The sequence below is a fragment of the Sturnira hondurensis genome, unplaced genomic scaffold, assembly GCF_014824575.4.
Source record: "Sturnira hondurensis isolate 20B ecotype Veracruz unplaced genomic scaffold, ASM1482457v3 Scaffold0025376, whole genome shotgun sequence".
NCBI lineage: Eukaryota > Metazoa > Chordata > Mammalia > Chiroptera > Phyllostomidae > Sturnira > Sturnira hondurensis.
In genome coordinates, this window is record NW_028098007.1 from 957,113 (window position 1) to 976,950 (window position 19,838).

Consider the following 19,838-nt stretch of genomic DNA (forward strand, 5'->3'; position numbering starts at 1 on the left):
AGTCTTTCCAGTTGGTGGTTTCAGCCTCTAATTCTGTCACTGGGGCCCTGGGTTGTGCAGTCTGTCTCACTGCTCACTCCTTCGCCTGGTTTATCTGAGTGTGAATGTGTGACTGTGGTCAACCAGCCGCCTTATGCCCTTACTGGGTCCGCTCGTTGCCACCTCATGCCTGGGATCCGCCAACCGCCACCTGCACTCCTGTGCTCCTGAGCTCCTGGGTGGGTCTACTGATCTTTCCTGCCCAACCCTGCTCCGCTGCTGGCTCTGCCCCTCTTACCAGTCTGGATGAACAGTTCGTTGTTGTTGGACTTCCGTACAGTTCAATTTTCTGTGTTTTGTCTGCGTTTTTGTTACTAAAACTTCGTTGCCTTTAAACTTGGTTGTGAGAGGAGGCACAGTGTTTCCACCTACGCCTCCATCTTGGCCGGAAGTCCTGAATTGTTTTCTTAACTTTATGTTTAAATTCTTCATTGCTCATGTAGAGAAATTCAGTTGATTTTTGTCTGTTGATCTAATATTCTTTATCCTTGCAGCACTCTTACTTTGTTTTTTGTGTGTGAATTCCTTGGGATTTTCTAGATGTAAGATCATGTCACCCTGTCCAGGTAGCTGAGTTAGTTAGAGCATAGTCCCAATTCTCCAAAGCTGCAGGTTTGATCCTCAGTCAGAGCACATTTAGGAATAAACCAATGAATGCATAAATAAGTAGAACAACAAATAGATGTTTCTCTCTCCCTTCCTCCCTCCCTCTCTCCCTGTCCTGGTGTCCTACTCTCCCTCTTCCTTTCTCTCTCTCTATAAAATCAATAAATAAAAATGAAAGATCATGACATGTGTGGAGATCATTTTACTTTTTACTTTTTGATCTGGATGCCTTTTATTTCATTTTTCTTTCCTAATTGCCCTTCCTAGAGTCTTCAATACAATGTTGAACAGAAGTGGCAATCTTGTCTTAGTTTAAAGCATGATTTTGATTCTCATTCTGACAAGTTTTAAACTTTAGTGATATTTCTAATTCCTCTCTATATGATTTTATTTGGTAATACAGAAAGTGAACTTTCTGTTACTACTTTTTCAGTATGGATGGAATCCATAGACTTTTGTTCCAGAGTGCTTATCAGTAATAAGTTATTTTGGTTTTCATGGGCAAATATGAAATTTTATTCTTATTTACAATCTACTAAACTCCTACATTATAAATTCAGACCCTTAAAATAATGTAAACATATTCTGGTTTTACAGAGTTTATTTTGAGGTGAGTCAGGATAAAAAGCAAATTATAGTTCTTTTTTAATTTTTTCCATTTATTAATTTCAGAGAGAAAGAAGGGAAGGGAGGGAGAAACATTGATCTGCTGCCCCACTCACTATGTGCATTCCCTGGTTGACCCTTGCATGTGCCCCAACCAGAAATTGTTCCCACACACAACCCTGATATTTTAGGAAGATGTTCCAACTGAGCCACCTGGCCAGGACACAAATTGTAGTTGTAATACATAGGTAGAAATGAAATATAAATATTACCGAATGAGCCTGGTTCCCTTATTATTTCAAGAGCCATTTTCATGGGGAAGTAAAAGTTAGTTCTCCCTAATGAAAAACATAACCCCAACAGCCTAATTTTTCCTAATCAGCTATAGAATTTTATAAATATATCTTTTAAAAATATTTTTTCAACTATGCCAACTTTGTGATATGTTCTATAATTCAGCCTTCAAATTTAATATGGTTCTTCAATTTCAAAGGATTGCTGCTGGGTTTAGTATTTCAGTATTTCATTTACCTTCAGACCAGCAAACACACATTCAGTATCTATAATGTGCTAGAACTGTACTGAAAAAAGTTGACTTTCTAGCATTGAGGAATGATTGTTCACTTTTCAAAATTTTATAAACTTTGTTCACCCTGTACTTTATTTCTGGATACTTTTTTTACTTGGCTACTTGCTCATTTTGTTGTAGGAAAAACTATGTTCTTTTTGCTGACACAGTAAAGAGTTACAGATCAGCAAGTTCTATTAACATGCAAAGTTTATTAGTGATAGGTTTTCTTTTTCTTTTGTTTTTAAATCTTTAAATAAAGATTTTATTTATTTATCTTTAGAGGGGAAGGGAAGGAGAGAGGGAGAGAAATATCAATATATGGTTGCCTCTGGTGTGTCCCCTGCCAGGAACTGGCCTACAACCCAGGCATGTGCCCTGACTGGAAATTGAACCGCGATCATCTGGTTCACAGGCCTGTGCTCAATCCACTGAGCTACACCAGCCAGGGCTTGTTAGTGATAGGTTTTCATAGATGAGGATGGGCCTAGCCAAGGCGAGGGTTAAAGGCGTAGGCTTGGGCTGCAAAAAGCATCAGGTCCTTTGTCTTGAGAACTTATATAGTTGAGGGGTGGGGTGAGGGACTTACATATTGATTGGTGGGTAAAGGTGGTGACAGCTTTCCCGAGGGACTGATGTATGTGTGGATCGTCATAAACCCAGATTCTTGTCTTGCTCCATACCGCCTTTTGTTATCCGTTGTAAAACAGATAATGACCCTAGGCAGTTAATGAAAGTTTAGGCAGTTACCCAAAGTTATCTATGGGCTCTTTTTGTAAGCACTAGAGACCCCCTCTTAAAACAGATAGTGACTAGTGGCAAGCAGTTAACCAAAGTTGTTTTATGGGCTTTTTCTTTGGGCACCATAGACCTCCTCCTTTTTCCCCTTCTAGACCTTGGGATGAATACACAGTTTCGAAGGCTTTCTCCCAGATGGTGGAAATGGCACGTACAGAATTTCAAGGGCTCCTCTCCTCTTGTGCTATCATGGTGTTCCCTGTGATGTTTGGAATACCTGACAATCTTATCAGCCCAGGCTCAGGACTGCTGAGTTAATGGGTGAGATATGTGTCTCTTTCCCTCCCCTCCTTGGTTTAATAACTATCCTACCTAATGGTTCCTCTTTTGATTATTTCCCAGGACCTTAATTGGCTTTCCTATTTTCTGGGTTTGGACATTTTCCTTGAAGTAATTCATTTTGGTTACAGCAGCTTATTGAAATTTCTTCAGAGAATAACGTATACAAGAAGTTAGCAAAATTATTGTTCAAGGGCTATATACAATCTTTTTTTACATTTTTATTTTTTAAGTAACTCTTTGAAGTGGAAAAAATTCTTAGTTTGTAGGCTTACAAAAATAGGCTATAGTTTCTGACCCCTGATCTACACTACCTTTCTGAAAATGTTTTGCAGTCTTTAACTCCAACTAGATGATCCTTGCAGAAAGGATTACATGGTCCTTGTAATAAATTTGGCAAGTGTTTTTTGTTATATCATTCCCTTGGAGGTTTGTAAGACTCATTAGCATTTCAAAGACTTACAAAAGCCCTCTGTACACTGTATCTAAGCAGTTTGGGGGTGGTGTACATTACTTACTTGTATTCCATAGAACTAGCTTTTCAGAAAGCCTACCTGTAAGAAAATCTATCTCAAGATTATTTCTTGATAATTTATAATTATCAATATAAATTACCAGTAATTTTATGATTATCAATAATTTTATAATTAATCAGACTTGTTCTTCCTCTAAAGTAACTATTGGGTTGGCCAAAAATTTCACTTATATTTTTCCATAAGATCACTCTAGTAGCACTTAGTTGTCTTTAACTTCATTTGAAATAATTTTGTTAGATCATATTGCAACAACTGTCGTATCAGTGTGCATTTAAACAAACATTACCCTGGCTGGTGTAGCTCAGTGGATTAGGTTCTGGCTTACAAATTGAAAGGTTGCCAGTTCGATTCCCGGTTAGGGTTAATGTCGGGGTTACCCTGTGGGTCCCAAGCAAGTGATCAATGTATCTCTCTTGTACATCGATGTTTCTCTCCCTTTCTTTCTCCCTCCTCCTCCCTCTAAAAAAATAAATATATATTTTAAAAAAACACATCAAAATTAGCCCTGGCTGGCATAGCTCAGTGGATTGAGTGCGGGCCTGCAAACCACACGATTGTGGTTCATTCCCAGTCAGGGCACATGCCTGGGTTGCAGGCCAGTTCCCAGCAGGGGACTCACGAGAGGCAACCATACACTGATATTTCCCTCCTTCTCTCCTTCCCTTCCCCTCTAAAGATAAATAAATAAAATATCTTTAAAAACATCAAAATTGCTGAATTTTTGTGTAGCCATTTTAATATTGAAGATGGAAGAAAATACACATTTTTGGCATATTATGCTTTATTATTTCAAGAAAGATAAAAGCACAACTGGAACACAAAAAAGATTTGTGTAGTGTATGGAGAAGGTGCTGTAACCGATGAAATGTGCAAAAGTGCTTTGCAAAGTTTCGTGCTGGAGATTTCTCGCTGGATGATGTGTCACATTCAGGTTGAAGTTGATAGTGATCAAATTGAGACATTGAGAACAATCAACATTATACCACATGGGAGATAGCCAACATATTAAAAATATCCAAATTAATAAAGTTATTGGTGAAAATGAAAAAAAATGTGTCTTTTATTTTAGGAAATAAAATCACAGACTTTTCAGCCAACCCAATACTTTGTCTATATCAACTTGAATGTTCATTTTAAATTGTTCTATATACTAATGTGACTGGATGGTGAGTTTGAAATTTAAACATGTAAAAAGAACCACAGAATCTGATTTCTTAGCAGTTTTCTCTATTATCATTTCATAACACTGCTTATTTTTTCTCTCTTCACCAGGAAAAATGGGTTGAAATTGCCTCAATGAAAGTGCCTAGAGCAGGAATGTGTGTTGTGGCAGTCAATGGGCTTCTGTATGTTTCTGGAGGTCGATCTTCCAGCCATGATTTCTTGGCCCCAGGTACTTTGGACTCAGTTGAAGTTTATAACCCTCATTCAGATACCTGGACAGAAATTGGTAACATGATCACCAGTCGTTGTGAAGGAGGTGTTGCTGTACTATGAAATATGAACTGTAAGAGAATATAAGAAACACTTTGAAAGTATAGGACCTGACCTTTGGCAAATCAAACACATATTTGGTTGTAGGACCTTTTGATTCTGTTGAGTTTTTCATTTATTTGATAGATAAATGACTAAAGAATTATTTTTCTAAGAATTTGAGTGAGAAGGAATATGGAATATATCCTAAATTCATAAAGAGGTCACAAAAATTTTCCAAGTTTACTAACAGAAATACTATTTATATGCTCTAGAATTGTCCAGTTAGGAATAGAGTCCTATTTGTAAAAATTATTTGCTGGAAACTTTTTGGCAAATAGCCCCTTTAGTGGCTTCTCCAGTGCAATTTAAGTGGTAATAGGACCCTTCTTTGATGTAAGAATAACAATGAAAGTTTAAAGTCGTGTATACATTCATGATTCAATGCAAAGCACAATTTCCCATGACCATAGTTTAACCTACAGCAAAAAGCCAGTGAAACTATTTCCAACTTTATGTGATACTGGAGTTTCACTAACCCAAACTTTTTTTTAAAGTATATTTTATTGATTATGCTATTACACTTGTCCCATTTTCCCCACCTTTATTCCCCTTTACCCTACACTCCCCTCCTATCCTCATTCCCTCCCCTTAGTTCATGTCTGTGGGTCATACATATGTTCTTTGGCTTCTCCATTTCCCATACTATTCTTAAATTCTTCCTGTCTATTTTGTACCTACCATTTATGCTTCTTATTCTTTGTACCTTTCCCCTTCATCCTCTCTCCTCCCCTTTCCCACTGATAACCCTCCATGTGATATGCATTTCTGTGGTTCAGTTCTTGTTCTAGTTGTTTGCTTAGTTTTTTGTGTTTTTTTAGGTTGTTGTTAATTGTTTGTTGTCATTTTACTGTTCATATTTTTTATCTTGTTCTTTTTCTTAGATAAGTCCCTTTAACATTTCATGGAATAAGGGCTTGGTGATGATGAACTCCTTTAACTTGACCTTCTCTGGAAAGCACTTTATCTGTCCTTCCATTCTCAATGATAGCTTTCCTGAAGAGAGTAATCTTGGGTGTAGGTCCTTACACCCTTCATGACTTTGAATGCTTTTTTCCAGCCCCTTCTTGCCTGCAAGGTTTTTTTTGATAATAGCCCCAAACTTTTTATTAGCAACAGGTATAATGGGAAGGACATGTGGGAAATACCTAGCTATTTATATAGCTATTTATTTATGTTTTGACCTATTGATAACAGCATAAAAAAAGCTTTTGCTCACTTAGGTTTTTTGTCTTGACACTGAGGGTGCAAGTAATTAAGAGCAGATTCTTAGTGATAGTCCTTTATTGCAAGAGTAATAGGGTGCAGTAGATGGTATGCACCTCATAAATTTCTTCCCTGTTTTCTAAGTAGTCACCAAAAATATGATTGGCTTTGGGAAGATAGAATTTTATTAGATCAAGCTTTGTGAAGCTTACTTCTACTTAGACAAGCCTAAGTAGGAGCTTACTACAGAGCTGCTGCCTGGCTTGGAGAAGATGGACTTATAGATGCCTGTGAAAATTCTTACCGACACTAACTCATAAGTATGAGATGAAAGGCTTCTCATCCAAACCTACTTCTCAAAACTTCTCATTTCCCCCCATGAGAAGCATTTTAAAGAATTGTTCTCTATCTAGTTCTGAGAAGAAAATTCATGTACATGATCATCACTTTTATTTCTACTAGTCAGTCAGTTGGAGGCATTTCTGTTAAAGATGTTACATACATTTAGGTTTACCTAGCTGATTCCAGGATTTGATTAGTATATTCCTGATTCCCCCCTTTCTGTACTAAAGCCCTTGGGAATATTGTTATAAGAATCAACAGCTTATTTAGACAGAAAACTCTTGGCAAGCATTAAAGACTCAGCTTTCATGTCAAACATATTTGGACTGGCCCTCAAGGATACTTTTCTTCATAACTTAACCATATTCTTGTATTAAGAAGTTTATATAATGCATACAGAAAGCTGTGAAAGTCTGAAGGGCCAAGACACCTGGTTGGGATCTATAATATGTCAAGGAATGAAGTGTCAAGATAATTTGTAGATGACTTAAGCTTACATGCCTTTAATATTTCTGGTTATAGAGAATCTGCATTCTGATTCAAAAGAGATTTACAAAATGTCCCTATAATTTAATTCTCATCATTACCTGGCAACCTAAAATGGCATCATGAAGGGAGGCATTATGTACTGCTCTAGCAAAAATGTAATGTCTAGACAATCTTTGGGCTTAATAGGTCCAGATGATCCCTGAAGACAGGTAATTGTAAATACGCTGTTTCCTAAGTAATGATAAATTGCTTTAAAAAGAATGTACCAATAAAGTATTTTGAGTTTTGCTTTTCATTCTGAGAAAATCTTCTGAAGAATGTGTTTTCTTTCCTTTATTATCAGGCTGTGGTAAACTGTTCTTTATGTTAATAAAGAAGGATCATGTGGTGGTATCAGCCACGGTCTTTAACTGGTAAGCTTCTTAATGATCTGAACAAGTTCTAGCTCTATGATATTTTATATATTTTTTATTATTATTATTTTGCTTAGAGTTGCTAGAATAAAGTACCATAGAAATGTAAACAACAGAATTTATTCTCTTAGTTGCAGAGGCCAGAAGTCTGAACTCAAGGTGTTGGTAGAGTTGGTTCCTTCTGTGGGCCAAGAGAGAGGGATCTATTCAGGTTTCTCTCCTTCACATAGCCACCTTCACATGTACATGGCACTCTCCCTATATGCATGTTTGTCTCTAAATTTTCCCTTGTAATAAGAATACCAGTAATATTACATTATAGCCTACCCTTATGACCTCATCTTAACCATAATATCTCTGTGAAGACCTATCTTCAAATAAGGTCACATTCTTAGATATTGGAGATTAGGATTTCATACATGCTTCAACCCATAATAGGTATGTCAGAAAGTAAACAGGTTACCAGTCTAGACTTTCATCTTTTCACAGCAAGAATCAATTTAGTGGAAATCATATGTACATAATCTACTTATGAAATTTAATATTTGAATACTTAACATAAGATACTTAAGCAAAGATAACATACCAAGATGGTATCATTTCATTATTTATATTCTTACACTACTCTTTTTCTTACACCAGTTAAAATATTTTTCCTTTATTTTACTAAGAATCTTAAGAGACAAGATTTTCAAGTTAGAATTCTAAGGTAATGCTTTAGCTGTTTTGAAAAAGCTTTGTGAGTTAACATGTAAAACCATGCTCAATATCACTAGCCATCAGAGAAATGCAAATTAAAACCACAATGAGATATCACCTCACATCTGTCAGAATGGCTATCATTAATAAATCAACAACCAACCAGTGCTGGTGAGGATGTAGAGGAAAGGGAACCCTAGTGCACTGTTGGTGGGAATGCAGACTGGTACAGCCACTGTGGAAAACAGTATGGAATTTCATCAAAAAATTAAAAATGGAACAGCCTTATAATCCGGCAATTCCACTTCTCGGACTATACCCCAAGAATCCTGAGACACCAATTCAAAAGAACTTATGCACCCCTGTATTCATAGCAGCACTTTTATAAAAGCTAGGTCTTGGAAACAGCCCAAGTGCCCATCAGTAGATGAGTGGATTAAAAAACTGTGGTACATTTACACAATGGAATACTATGCAGCAAAAAGAATTCCTACCTTTTGCAACAGCACAGATGGAACTGGAGACTGTTATGTTAAGTGAAATAAACCAGTCAGCAAAAGACAAATACCACATGACCTCACTTACAACTAGAATCTAATGAACAAAATAAATGAAAAAATAGAACCAGAGACATAGAAACATGGAACAGACTGACAGGAATAGGAGGGGAGAAGAGAGGAGGGCAGTAGTGAATTTATTCTCTTGAAACAGGAAACTATATTTTTTCAGTGATCATAGGTTCTAGCAAAAGGGATTTTTTCACTTTTTTAGTTTACATTTTTCAAAATAATTAAAACATTGAAATGTATGAGTGGACAACTCATACTATGTAATTCATAAGACTGAATGAGAACTGTAACCTAATGTGACATGAAAAGGACTTGTTAAGGATTTTCATGCTGTTGATCATATAAATCCTATGAAATAAAGATTTCTAGAAATGAAAAAAATGTGAATAAATTATCATTGGTGGGAAACAGTTAAACAGTAGTAGGAGAAAAAGGAGATGCAAAACAACCTCACAAGACTTGTAACCATGCTAACATCACCTACAGGGTACTTTTATACTTATTCTACTTGACCAGGTCTCTTGGGTCCTTTCTCTGGATAAGTATCTTTAAGTAGTAAAGTGATTAAAAAGGATAAAAAGGCAACTAAAGTGATTACTATCCTCAGGGCTTTGAACCATTTGGGATAATGTGGCAAGAGAAAAAGTTCATTATGTAATGCTATCCCCAAACCTATTATTACTGTGACTATAGCTTCAGTGAGCCTTTCAGAAACAAGGAAGGCTAACCATGAAAACACAACAGGAGCTGTACTGCCAGCTAAATTTAGGAAGTCTAGTTTGGCTGGACTACCTTCTGGCAGAGCAAAACCCCATCTGATCCCTCCCAAGAAAGATAGGAAACTCGCTCCATAAGCCATCTGAGTAAAAGCTAATATGGGGATGTAAGTCTTTGTCATCAGCATGATCAGTGGTGGTGCAAAGAAAGGGATTAGTCCTGCCAGAGATACATACAATGCCGGCTTTGGGCTGTCAGGCAGGTACATGATAGTTTTGGGTGGCCTGGCTGGAAGTACTGGCTTCTTCTTAAAGCTGCATGGAGAAGTATGATAGTATTGTGTCTTGTTCATACACACTAGAAAGGATGAGAAGGGCAAAGTCCTTAGAAACAAAGGTGAAAGGTTTTGCTGGAGACATGTCTTGAGAGAAAGTATTTCTGTTCTCCTGCTGGCTCCTAGTCCAACCATGAAAGGGTACTTCAGCATCTACAGAGAAAATGGAACCAGAAGACAAAAACAGTTTTAAAAAAAAAATCACCAATGTTTTAGTTAATTCCAACATAGAACAATATAAAAACAAATATTATTGCCCTGACTGGTGTAACTCAGTGGATTGAACATGGGCTGCGAACCAGAGGGTCGCCAGTTTGATTCCCAGTCAGGGCACATGCCTGGGTTGTGGGCCAGGTCCCCAATATGGGGCATGCAAGAGGCAACCACACATTAATAGTTCCCTTCTTTCTCCTTCTCTTCCACTCTCTCTAAAAAAAATAAATAAAATCTTTTTTTAAAAAAGGCTTTAAAACTTTAATAAATTAAAAAATTATCTGCCTTCTGTTAGCACACTGAACTTTACAGAAAGGTTGGACTACATAGTAATGTTATTGCTGGCTAAGATTATTAACAGCTATACAAAATGCAAAATAAACTACTGAATAGAAACTAATGTTTTGGCTTACCGTTAATCTTATCCCATGAGAAAAATATCTCAAAGAACAAGTAAAGACTAGATGTTCACTTTTGGCATTCTAAATTGCCTCTCCTATTTATATATTGCAAAAGCAGTTGCACTAATCACTGGGAATTCTTTTTTTAAAAAAATATTTTATTTATTTATTTTTAGAAAGAGGGGCAAAGAGGGAGAAAGAGAAATATCTGATGTGTGAGAGATACATTGATCAGTTGCCTCTCGCACATCACCAACTGGGGGCCTGGCCCACAGCCCTGGGTCAAACCAGTGACCTTTCAGTTCGTAGGCTGGTGCTCAATCCACTGAACCACCCCAGCCAGGGAAGGTATTCTATTTATGTAGAGAAAAGCAATCTACCTTCCAATTTACCTTTATGAATACTTCATACTTTTCATAACTTCATGTTTTTCTACATGTCTCTGCCTAGAACACTGGCTTACTACTTTACTATCTGGGAACTTGTCTTTCTAAAATCAGCTTAAAACTTTGTCCCACCCGGTTTAATGCTCCTATAAGTACCCCATGTGCACTTCCATTATAATTCTCACAGTGAATTAAAATTGTGTTTACTTGTCTGAGTAGACTCAAGAGCCAAGGGCATATTTTTTCTTTGCCTTAAAAAAGAGTCCTAGGATTTCCGCCAAGATGGAGGCATAGGTGGAGACACTGTGCCTTCTCCCACAACCAAGTTTGAATACAACAAAGGTTTGGAGAACAAAGACACAGCCAAAGAACAGAAAATTGAATTATACGGAAATCCGACAACAACGAACTGTTGAGCCGGGATGGTAAGAGGGGCGGAGCCAGCAGTGGAGTAGGTTCGGGCTGGAAGGATACCCCGACCTAGGCGCACAAGTAGCCCGGACACAGTCAGGGTGCCGGGCAGACTGACTGCAGTCACACATTTGCGCACAGTGAGACAGACCACGCAGGCCCCAGGGGGCAAACCCAGTGGTGGAGGGCTGACGGCGGTAGCATACTCGTGTGCAGTGGGACGAAACGCGAGGGCCCCGGTGACGGTGGCAGCTGCAGCACCTGTGGGGACCGAGGCGGGAGGCGGCAGACAGGACACCATTGCTCCTCTTTGACCCCGCCCCCACATACAGCGTCACAACCCAGCGACTGAGTGACCCTCCTCTGGTGAACACCTGGGGCTTCGATCCTGATACGTAACAGGCACAAACAGCCCAAAATATGGCGTAAAAAGAACTCAAAGTCCCAGAGCCGATAACTCTCAGCGACCAAGAGATTGCCAGCCTCTCAAAAGCATAGTTCAAGACACTGTTTATCAGGATGCTCACATAACTGGTTGATTATAGTCACAAATTAGAGGAAAATAGGAAGGCTAAACTAATTGAAATGAAGGGAGATGCACAGGAAACCAATAGTGATGGAAAGGAAACTGGGACTCAGATCAATGGAATGGACCAAAAGGAAGAAACAAACATCCAACCAGAAAGGAATGAAGAAATGAGAATTCAAAAAAATGAGGAGAGGCTTAGGAACCTCCAGGACATCTTTAAACATTCCAACATCCAAATTATAGGGGTACCAGAAGGGGAAAAGAAACAGCCACGAGTGGAAAACTTATTTGAACAAATAATAAAGGAGAACTTCCCTAGTCTGGCAAAGGAAATAGACTTCCAGGAAATCCAGGAAGCTCAGAGAGTCCCAAAGAAGTTGGACCCAAGAAGAAACACACCAAGGCACATCATAATTACATTAGCCAAGACTAAAATGGAGAGAGTCCTAGAAGCAGCAAGGGATAAGGGGACAGTCACCTACAAAGGAGTTCCCATCAGACTGTCAGCGGATTTCTCAAAAGAGACTTTACAGGCAAGAAGGGGCTGGAAAGTATTCCAAGTCATGAAATCCAAAGACCTACATCCAAGATTGCTCTATCCAGCAAAGGTTTCATTTAGAATGGAAGGACAGATAAAGTGCTTCTCAGATAAGGTCAAGTTCAAGGAGTTCATCATCACCAAGCCCTTATTATATGAAATGCTTGGGACTTACATAAGAAAAAGAAGATGAAAAACATTAACAGTGAAAGGACAGCAAACTCACAGTTATTAACAACCACACCTAAAACAAAAGCAAACCAAGGGGACAGCTAGATCAGGAGTGGAACCATAGAAATGAAGAACACATGGAGGGTTAGAAACAGGGGAGTGGGAGGAGAAGGGGGGAGAAGGTACAGAAAATAGCATAGACAGTAGGTAGAAAATAGGGGGGAGGGCAAGAATAGTAGGGGAAATATAGAATCTAAAGAACTTGAGACACGTGGTTATAAACTAAGGGGGGGAGAATGGTGGGGGAGGGAGTGTGTGGGTGGAGGGGAATGGGGGGGAATAGAACAACTGTAATGGTATAATCAATAAAATATATTAAACAAACAAAAAAAAGAGTCCTGCCCTGGCTGGTGTGGCTCGCTGGATTGAGTGCCGGCCTGAGAACCAAAGGTCACTGGTTCGATTCCAGGTCAGGGCACATGCCTGGGTTGCAGGGCAGGTCCATCTCTGTCACATGGATGCTTATCTCCTATTCTTTCTCCCTCCTTTCCCCTCTAAAAAAATAAATAAATACGTAAAATCTTTAAAAATCAATAAATTTGACCTTCGGATGAACAACAAATGTTTAAAAAAAAAGAGTCCCTAGTGCCTTTCATGGTATTTGACCAAATAACTTTCCCTGCTGATTCTGTGCTTTAGTGAGCAGATTCCAAATCAACCAACAGATCAACAGTAACTCAAGCGTTAGATGAAGGAAAAATGAAATGGTTATTTAAGAATTTTTGTAATTTCTCAAAATGCTAGGAATAATTCCATCTTGGGGTCTCCTTTTTCCTTTTATCTAGATTGTTCTTCCCTGAGCTACTTGCATAGCTCATTCCCTAACTTCTGACCACCCTGTTTATAAAAAGTGTAATCGCAAACCTGTTGTTGACAATGTGTTTCCTTCCTCTGCTTTATAGTTCTCCACAACACTTACCACTTGACATATTAAATATTTTACTTTTTTGTATTTTACCCCCATCTCCACCCCCAAATATATGAGGATAGGATTTTTTGTCCTCTTTTTCACTGCTATTGCCCAGCCAAACCATGCCCAGCAAGTAATGCTCAAATATTTGCTAAATAAACCAACCTTTGAAGATGCTTGAGAAAACTTCTGGATAAAGTGAAGCATACTGGGCCCAAATGAAATCTTGATCAGGAGGATGCCAGGTAATTCTGATTAATGTATTTTTACAGCTAAGTGGGCAAGCTGAATCAGAAGCATGTTCCTGTACAAAATAAGATGTCTCACTTAGTTTTCTTCATTTTATAATTTTTAAAAAGTAATGAGAATTTCTTTCATATAACAGTTTCCTTTGATTGTTTCTCGGCCTTTTGGCTAAGATCAAGTGTAGTAACAGTTTCCTTTGAGAACAATCATTAACTAATGTTTTCAAAAACTCAGTAACATGTTAATAGATCCTTTCCTTCTCTGAAAAAAGTAATTCATAGCTCTAGCTGGTGTGGCTCAGTGGGTTGAGCTCAGGCCTGCAAACTGAAAAGTTGCCAGTTTGATTCCCGGTCAGGGCACATGCCTGGGTTGCGGACCAGGTCCTCTATTGGGGATGTGTACCTCCATCGTTTCCCAGCTGTGTGACCTTGGATAAATTGCTTCCTTGAAGTGACAATTTTCTCATCTTTAAAACTGAAGGTCATAACATCTCTGTTCTTTTTTCCCCCCTTAGTTATCTATTTTGGGACTTTACAGCTCAAAATGATGACATAGTAATACAATTCAGCTGTCAACCAGACAGTGTAGCTTATGTTTTACATCCATTAACTCTTTTAATACAATAAGCACATCAGGTTGGTGCTGAAGACTGTATAACCTGTTAGGCTAGAACAAAGACTTTGGAATCTAACAATCTAGTTCAACCACTTATTAGCTATATGACTTTGGACAAGTTATGTAATCTTGCTATGGTGCAGTTCACTTAACTTTAAAAATAAGGACTATAGTAACTACACAGGATCGTTATAAAAACTAAATCAGTTAATACACATAAAGAGCTGAGAACTGTCCCTGACACAAAGAAAGCACTAAAAAAAAATCAGCTATTATTTCCTCCTTACACAAGAGGGAATGGTTAAAAACCCCGGCTAATATAAACAACCAGTACAAGACTAAGAATGTGAATCCCGATGTCTTATGCGAGTCCCATTCTTAACCTGGAGAATGGTGTCTAAAAAAAATCCAAATGCCACTGTTGCCAATTAACTATTTTAATGGACTACTTTCTTGATCACAGATTTGAGAACTCATTCTATACATAGGAAGCAAGTTGGAAGTTATGCTAGGCCTCTGAGTAAATCTTAAAATCTTCCACATACACCTCCTGACCCCCAGACACACATTTATCTGCAGGGTCCACGCACACCTTTGTTCAAAATCATCTGTGTACTGGCCTTCTGGACCACCCCACTTAAAACCTCAGCGCTCCCTCCGCCTTCAGAACTCCCTGTGCACTGTGATATGTGCTTTCCAACTCATGACTTAAAGCGAATAAACGACAGCCTAAAGCCCGGGGACGGCCAACTGGTGAAGGAATTAAGGACATATCCAAGGGTCAATCCACTCAATTCAAAAGAAAACGCTCAGTATGTACACTGCCCCCAAAGAAAAAGTTGCAAACTACAAGCCTCAGAGGCTACATCTGAGAACGGATTTGGGGTCTGGACACAATGATCCACGGTAAACTTTTCCCAACAATGCCCGCAGCTATAGCTTACTGCCAACTCTTAGTGCACCCCCCCCCCCCCCAACCTGCACCTCTCACAGCAGCCCTGCTACTCACTTGCCGGTGTTGCGCGGGAAAATGGAACGCTGAGCAACTAGAACAACCAGGTACTCCTGAAAAGGAACTTCCGGCGAGTGGGATTAGATAGTCTCCAACTTCCTGGCAACCGAAAAAAAATGATTCCGGGTGGGGACTGACCAGCGCAAAGTGGTTCCCATGTTGGGCTTTCCGTCTTCAGTCCATTCTCTTTAATTCTAGTGAAAGTCGACTTTTGAAGTATGTAAGGAACGATCTTTGCCTCTCTCTATTCTAGGTTTCCCAGCCAGTTCGGGTAGGTAAAGAGCAACTCCTGAAACAATCTCAGAGTGATGGTGGAAGAAGGGAGGCAAAGTTTGGAGTCTAGGCCAAGTGTGACTTGGCCAATTTGCTTGTCACGTCTGAAACTCACCTTTTAGTTTGCCTAAAAACAGGGTTTCTAGGATCGACGGGACATACCTGCGCACTAGGGTTCTGAATTACTAGTACTACTTAAGAAAATAAAAAACTGTCTACTTCCTCTTGCTGGGACCCAGAAATTTAAGAAATAACGAGCACAAGAGGCAGGATTTTCACCCCCATGAAAAGTGTGGTAAGAGCTTTGAGGGTGATTCAGAAAGATCATTTGTCCCCCTCACTTTAACTTTTGTCAGTTATGTGACCCTGGGCAAGTCCGTTACCTTCTCGGGGCCTCCATTTTACAGTCTATCAAAGGGGATCAACACCAAGCAATTTGAGCGGCCTTCTTAAGACAAGAGGACAGCACAAGGGACCCACGCTAGCCAGTTCCTCCATCCCTCCTCCATCTTGATAGTTTAGCTTACTGGCCACAGGCCCATATGTGGTTTAGCTTCCAGTGCAGGAGAGGCTCACAGCAAATTCTGCACAACAGTAATCCCTTGTAGTCTGGATAGGCTTTCACTTTTATTTCCTTCTTTGTCTGTCATAGCAGCACCGCCTCTTCCCGTTGTGCTATACCCAATGAGACTTTGCGTCGGAGAACTTCTCCGCCAGGAAGTGAAGCCAGAAATCCGCACAGTGCTGGGTCGGGGGCGTGACGCCAGCCGTCTAGCGGAACTACTACTCCCAGCGGGTAGTGCGGCGGACCCAGCCGCGCAGGCCTTAAGAGCTCCGCGCTGTGGCCTGCTGGGGGCTGGAGTCTTAGCGACACGCGCACGTGAAGGAGAGGAAGGTGGGAAAGGGTCGGAAAACGCTGGCTCCTACGAAACCGGCTTGCTAGTACTTGTAGAGGTAATTTGGAGATGAGTGCTTGTCCAGAGGTGAGGTGTGGGAGGGTAAAGAACGAAGGGGCGGAGAAAAGCGGGTACACATACACACCACCCAATCATTGACATGCGTCTAGGCCCTAGTGTTGGGCAGGGACAGGAGGGGAGTATCAAACTCGGATGGCCGCCGCCTCTAGCCGAGGGGAAAGGGAGCTAGGGGGCGGGGCGAGGAATAACTGCCGTTCACGCGCCCGAACGTTGGCGGCGCGGGGCGAGGGCAGGGTCATCAGAACGGGGCGCGTGCGCTTGCGTGCCCTGTGGGCGGTTGGAGTGGGTAGGCGTGTGTGAGGCGGGGTCGAATGGGGGCGGGTTGGCCTGGTCATCGCTCCTCCCTCTACACCCGCTCTGCCCCTCCTGGGTCTCCTGGGCAGCCATTTTGGGAAGAGCTTTGTTATGGTTGTGGGCTCTGCACTTCTGCGGGATCAGGAAGCGGAGGACGCACCCTCAGACTCCGCGTTTGCTCCCTAGCCGTTCCCCGGCCGCTGCCTGGTGAGTAGGAATTCCAGACCACGGGGTGATAGGAGACGGGTATGGGATCTTGCCGGTGAAGGACTCCGCCCGGTGCCTGACCGGCCGGCTGCTGAAACAAGTTAAAGAAGGCTCTCACACAGGTGGTTGGGTGTAGGTCGGTCCCGGGAACGGGAGTAGAACCCTCAGGTCTCGTGGTTCGCACCACGCACCTCCCCCAGCGGGCAGCGCTTTCAGCACGAGCGTCGCGGTGTCTCGCCCTGAGTGCTCCTACTTTAACTTTGGTCTGCGGGTCGGGACGCTCACCTGCGGCTCTCTGGCTCCTCTCCAGGCGTTTCGCCTTGGCGGTTGAGTGACTTGGTTTACGGGTTTCTTTTTCTTTTCTTTTTGAATTAGAGCCAACGGCTCTTTTCCAATGAAGGAAAATCTAAGGAAATATTTGTGTAAGTCAAACATGGGGTATGTGGAGGAGAAAAATCCTTTATCCCCCAGCGTTCTGGTTCTCCTTGGTAGCGAGGTATTTTCGTTGATTTAGATTGTTTATCCACCGCCTACCTCCCCCACCCCCGAAAAAAGGCTGGTAGATTTTGAAGTATAACGAATTTTTTTTTTGTTTTAAATCCACCTCTCCCCCCCCGCCCCCCGGCCGTGAAATTCAAAAGAAAGGCTGATCTAAAATGGCTGTAGCTTGGGGAAGTGCCCTGAGCTTCAGTAATTTAAGTACGTTAAGCCGTCTGAAATTTTTAGTTGTTTCACTTAGGGGGAGACAACTGAATCTTTTGATCTTTTGGTCTACTTGCAATTGATGTCTTATCTTGAAGAGTCCTTGGTAGGTGAAAAGCAAGGTGAGGCCAAACAACTTTGCTTACTCCAGAAGTTTACATAAGAGTGGGTGCGGGGCTTGTAGTTGCTTATAGTTTTGAAATTATGCTGTACTATTAATCAGCCAACTTTGTGCTCCGAGGTTGGTTTGTTATATTTGTTGAAATACTTGCTCTTAATGTTGGTATTTATTGCTTGGGAAAAACGGAGTTAATGGGTAGTTTATGCTATAGTTTAGTAACAGAACCCTATCCAAAAATAAAGTGACTGGTAGTCTTCAATAAGTAGAATTAGATTTGTAATTTGGAGGACTGCTGGCTCTTTCTAAAGTTTTTTATGTGTAATACTTGAAAGGGAATCAGAGTGCTGTTAAGTTTGGGACATTCATTAGAAGCGTGCAGACAACTGAAAACAAACTTCAGCTGTAGAGTGCCTGATTTTTGTGCCCTTTTAAACAAAAGACTGTCTTTCTGTTTGCTTTTATTTTTTTTTTTAACCATAAGATCCAGAAGTCTAACTGGAAACAAAAAGGCATAGAATGGAAGCAAGAAACAGTTAACTTCAGTGTTTGGGAAGGTGCTTGAGTTTCAAGTTGCAATCTGTCTAAAAGATAAAATAAATGTGAATAAAATGTGAATGAGAACTTTGCAATTAATAGTAAAATAAACTGTCATCTTCCCTAGGGAGTGAGTTTCAGTTTACCTTCCTACATTCTTTCAACACAAAAGCTTATTTTTGTCAGTTCTTTTAGGATTTTTTTTTTTTGGTTATTCTTAATGGTTTAACAAGAAAAAAACATTTAAAGTGCTTTATAGAAATTACGAGTCGTTTTTTTGCCATCGTTATGTACTAAACATTAATTTAGGTGAAACTTTACTGTGTTTTTTTCAGGATACTTAAAATGGTTTTTATATGTTTATACAAATATTTTTCAGTTGATGCTGGGTAGTATCTTAGAGCTCTTGAAATTTGGGGGGAAAGTGTTGTGAAGCCTTTTATATTTTGGATGAATTGAACTATGTGCTTTACTCCATCAGTGGCTGTTTGTAAAAGCTTGGCTGAGGAGGGCAGATTCCATCCTTTTTAATAAGTTTGGAATAATAAGTCTGGAATAGTAAGATATCTGGGGTACATTTCTCCTCATACTTCATTTTAAATACTCAGGTAAAGATAAAACACAATTCTGAATCAGACTTCAGGTTGTGTATCTTTTATGATTGAATTGTATACACTTAATAATAGTGGCAACTCTAATGTGCCAAGGAGTATTGCTCTAAAAGTACTTTATATTTATTAATTTGTTGCTCCTATGAGGTAAATATTGTTTTACCCCCTCATTTTTTAGTTGAGGAAAATAAGTCCTAAGACTCATCCAGCAAGTGCGTAATAGAGCCCGTATTCAAAGTTAAGCAATCTGTTTCTAAGTCATTTGTTTAATTAACCATTATGACTGCTGCCTTGAACCATGAAAATAAGACTGTTGAAAAGTTGAGACACACGCAATTTTAAACAATCCCTACTGGAAATGTAGTTCATGGAAAAAATTAATTTTGGTGTATTTATGGTTTTTCAACGGGGGGGGGGATGTAGGTGTGCTTAGATAAATGACTATTGATTCTGTTGTCTGGAATTAATATGTGTTTTTGCTGAAACCTAGCTGCTGCCCAAGTCACATCAGAATCAAACTCTGATTTTTATTTCCCACTGAAGTCTGCCTAAAACAAAACTGACTACAGTCAACCTTGAAATACAGTTCTATAAGCAGTGCTGAACTTTTGTCCAAAAGCATAGTTTAACCAAAGAGGTAAAATACTGCTATCGTTAAGTAAATTGAGTTTGTATATTTGATTTCAAATATACGCTATGCAGATATTTAAGAGGTTCTAATAGTTATTTTCCTTTACTAAAGCAAACAGCCTTTAATTGATCTTTTGGGCAAATTATTTTTCATTTTCTTAGACAAAACTTGTCAATCATTCTCCTTTTAAGAAATGCTAGAGGCTTTATGGTGCCAATTTCGGTGTGGTAGGCACTAGGGATACCTAGGTGACCTTAAAATA

The 19,838-nt window shown here is 39.8% G+C and overlaps 3 protein-coding genes, 1 long non-coding RNA gene and 1 pseudogene across 7 annotated transcripts in view; 3 read left to right on the forward strand and 2 right to left on the reverse strand.

Moving 5' to 3' along the window:
• IPP (intracisternal A particle-promoted polypeptide) overlaps nt 1-5,453 on the forward strand; it is a 45,078-nt gene extending 39,625 nt beyond the window's left edge. For all 4 annotated transcript variants that reach the window (XM_037039491.1, XM_037039494.1, XM_037039495.1 and 1 more), the window contains one exon: nt 4,705-5,453. In XM_037039491.1, coding sequence (XP_036895386.1) covers nt 4,705-4,929 — 225 coding nt within the window. In that variant the 3' untranslated portion in view covers nt 4,930-5,453. The remainder of the gene's footprint in view (nt 1-4,704) is intronic.
• Nucleotides 4,821-8,638, reverse strand: LOC118982448 (uncharacterized). The gene is made up of 2 exons (XR_005065550.1): nt 8,609-8,638; nt 4,821-4,937 (listed from the first exon to the last, which is right to left on the reverse strand). It is a non-coding gene; the product is annotated as an uncharacterized LOC118982448 (long non-coding RNA).
• A 230-nt stretch (nt 8,639-8,868) lies between these two features.
• On the reverse strand, nt 8,869-16,127 carry TMEM69 (transmembrane protein 69). The gene is made up of 4 exons (XM_037039497.1): nt 16,027-16,127; nt 15,224-15,325; nt 13,519-13,657; nt 8,869-9,887 (listed from the first exon to the last, which is right to left on the reverse strand). Exons 3-4 carry the CDS (start codon nt 13,558-13,560, stop codon nt 9,183-9,185), a joined length of 747 nt encoding a protein of 248 aa, XP_036895392.1. The 5' UTR covers nt 13,561-13,657; nt 15,224-15,325; nt 16,027-16,127; the 3' UTR covers nt 8,869-9,182.
• LOC118982473 (uncharacterized) lies at nt 13,748-13,878 on the forward strand (annotated as a pseudogene).
• A 686-nt stretch (nt 16,128-16,813) lies between the features above and the next one.
• The window catches only part of GPBP1L1 (GC-rich promoter binding protein 1 like 1), a 50,408-nt gene continuing 47,383 nt past the window's right edge, over nt 16,814-19,838 (forward strand). Inside the window, exon 1 of the mRNA XM_037039496.1 lies at nt 16,814-16,977. The gene's annotated coding sequence lies outside the window, so the exon portion shown is untranslated. The remainder of the gene's footprint in view (nt 16,978-19,838) is intronic.

Bases quoted from the DNA above. Each gene is read 5' to 3' on its own strand.
- TMEM69 (XM_037039497.1), bottom strand. From the start codon at position 13,560: ATGCTTCACTTTATCCAGAAGTTTTCTCAAGCATCTTCAAAG. The intron at 9,888-13,518 runs GTTGGTTTATTT...TTTTCTCTGTAG, and splicing joins TTTCTCAAGCATCTTCAAAG to ATGCTGAAGTACCCTTTCAT.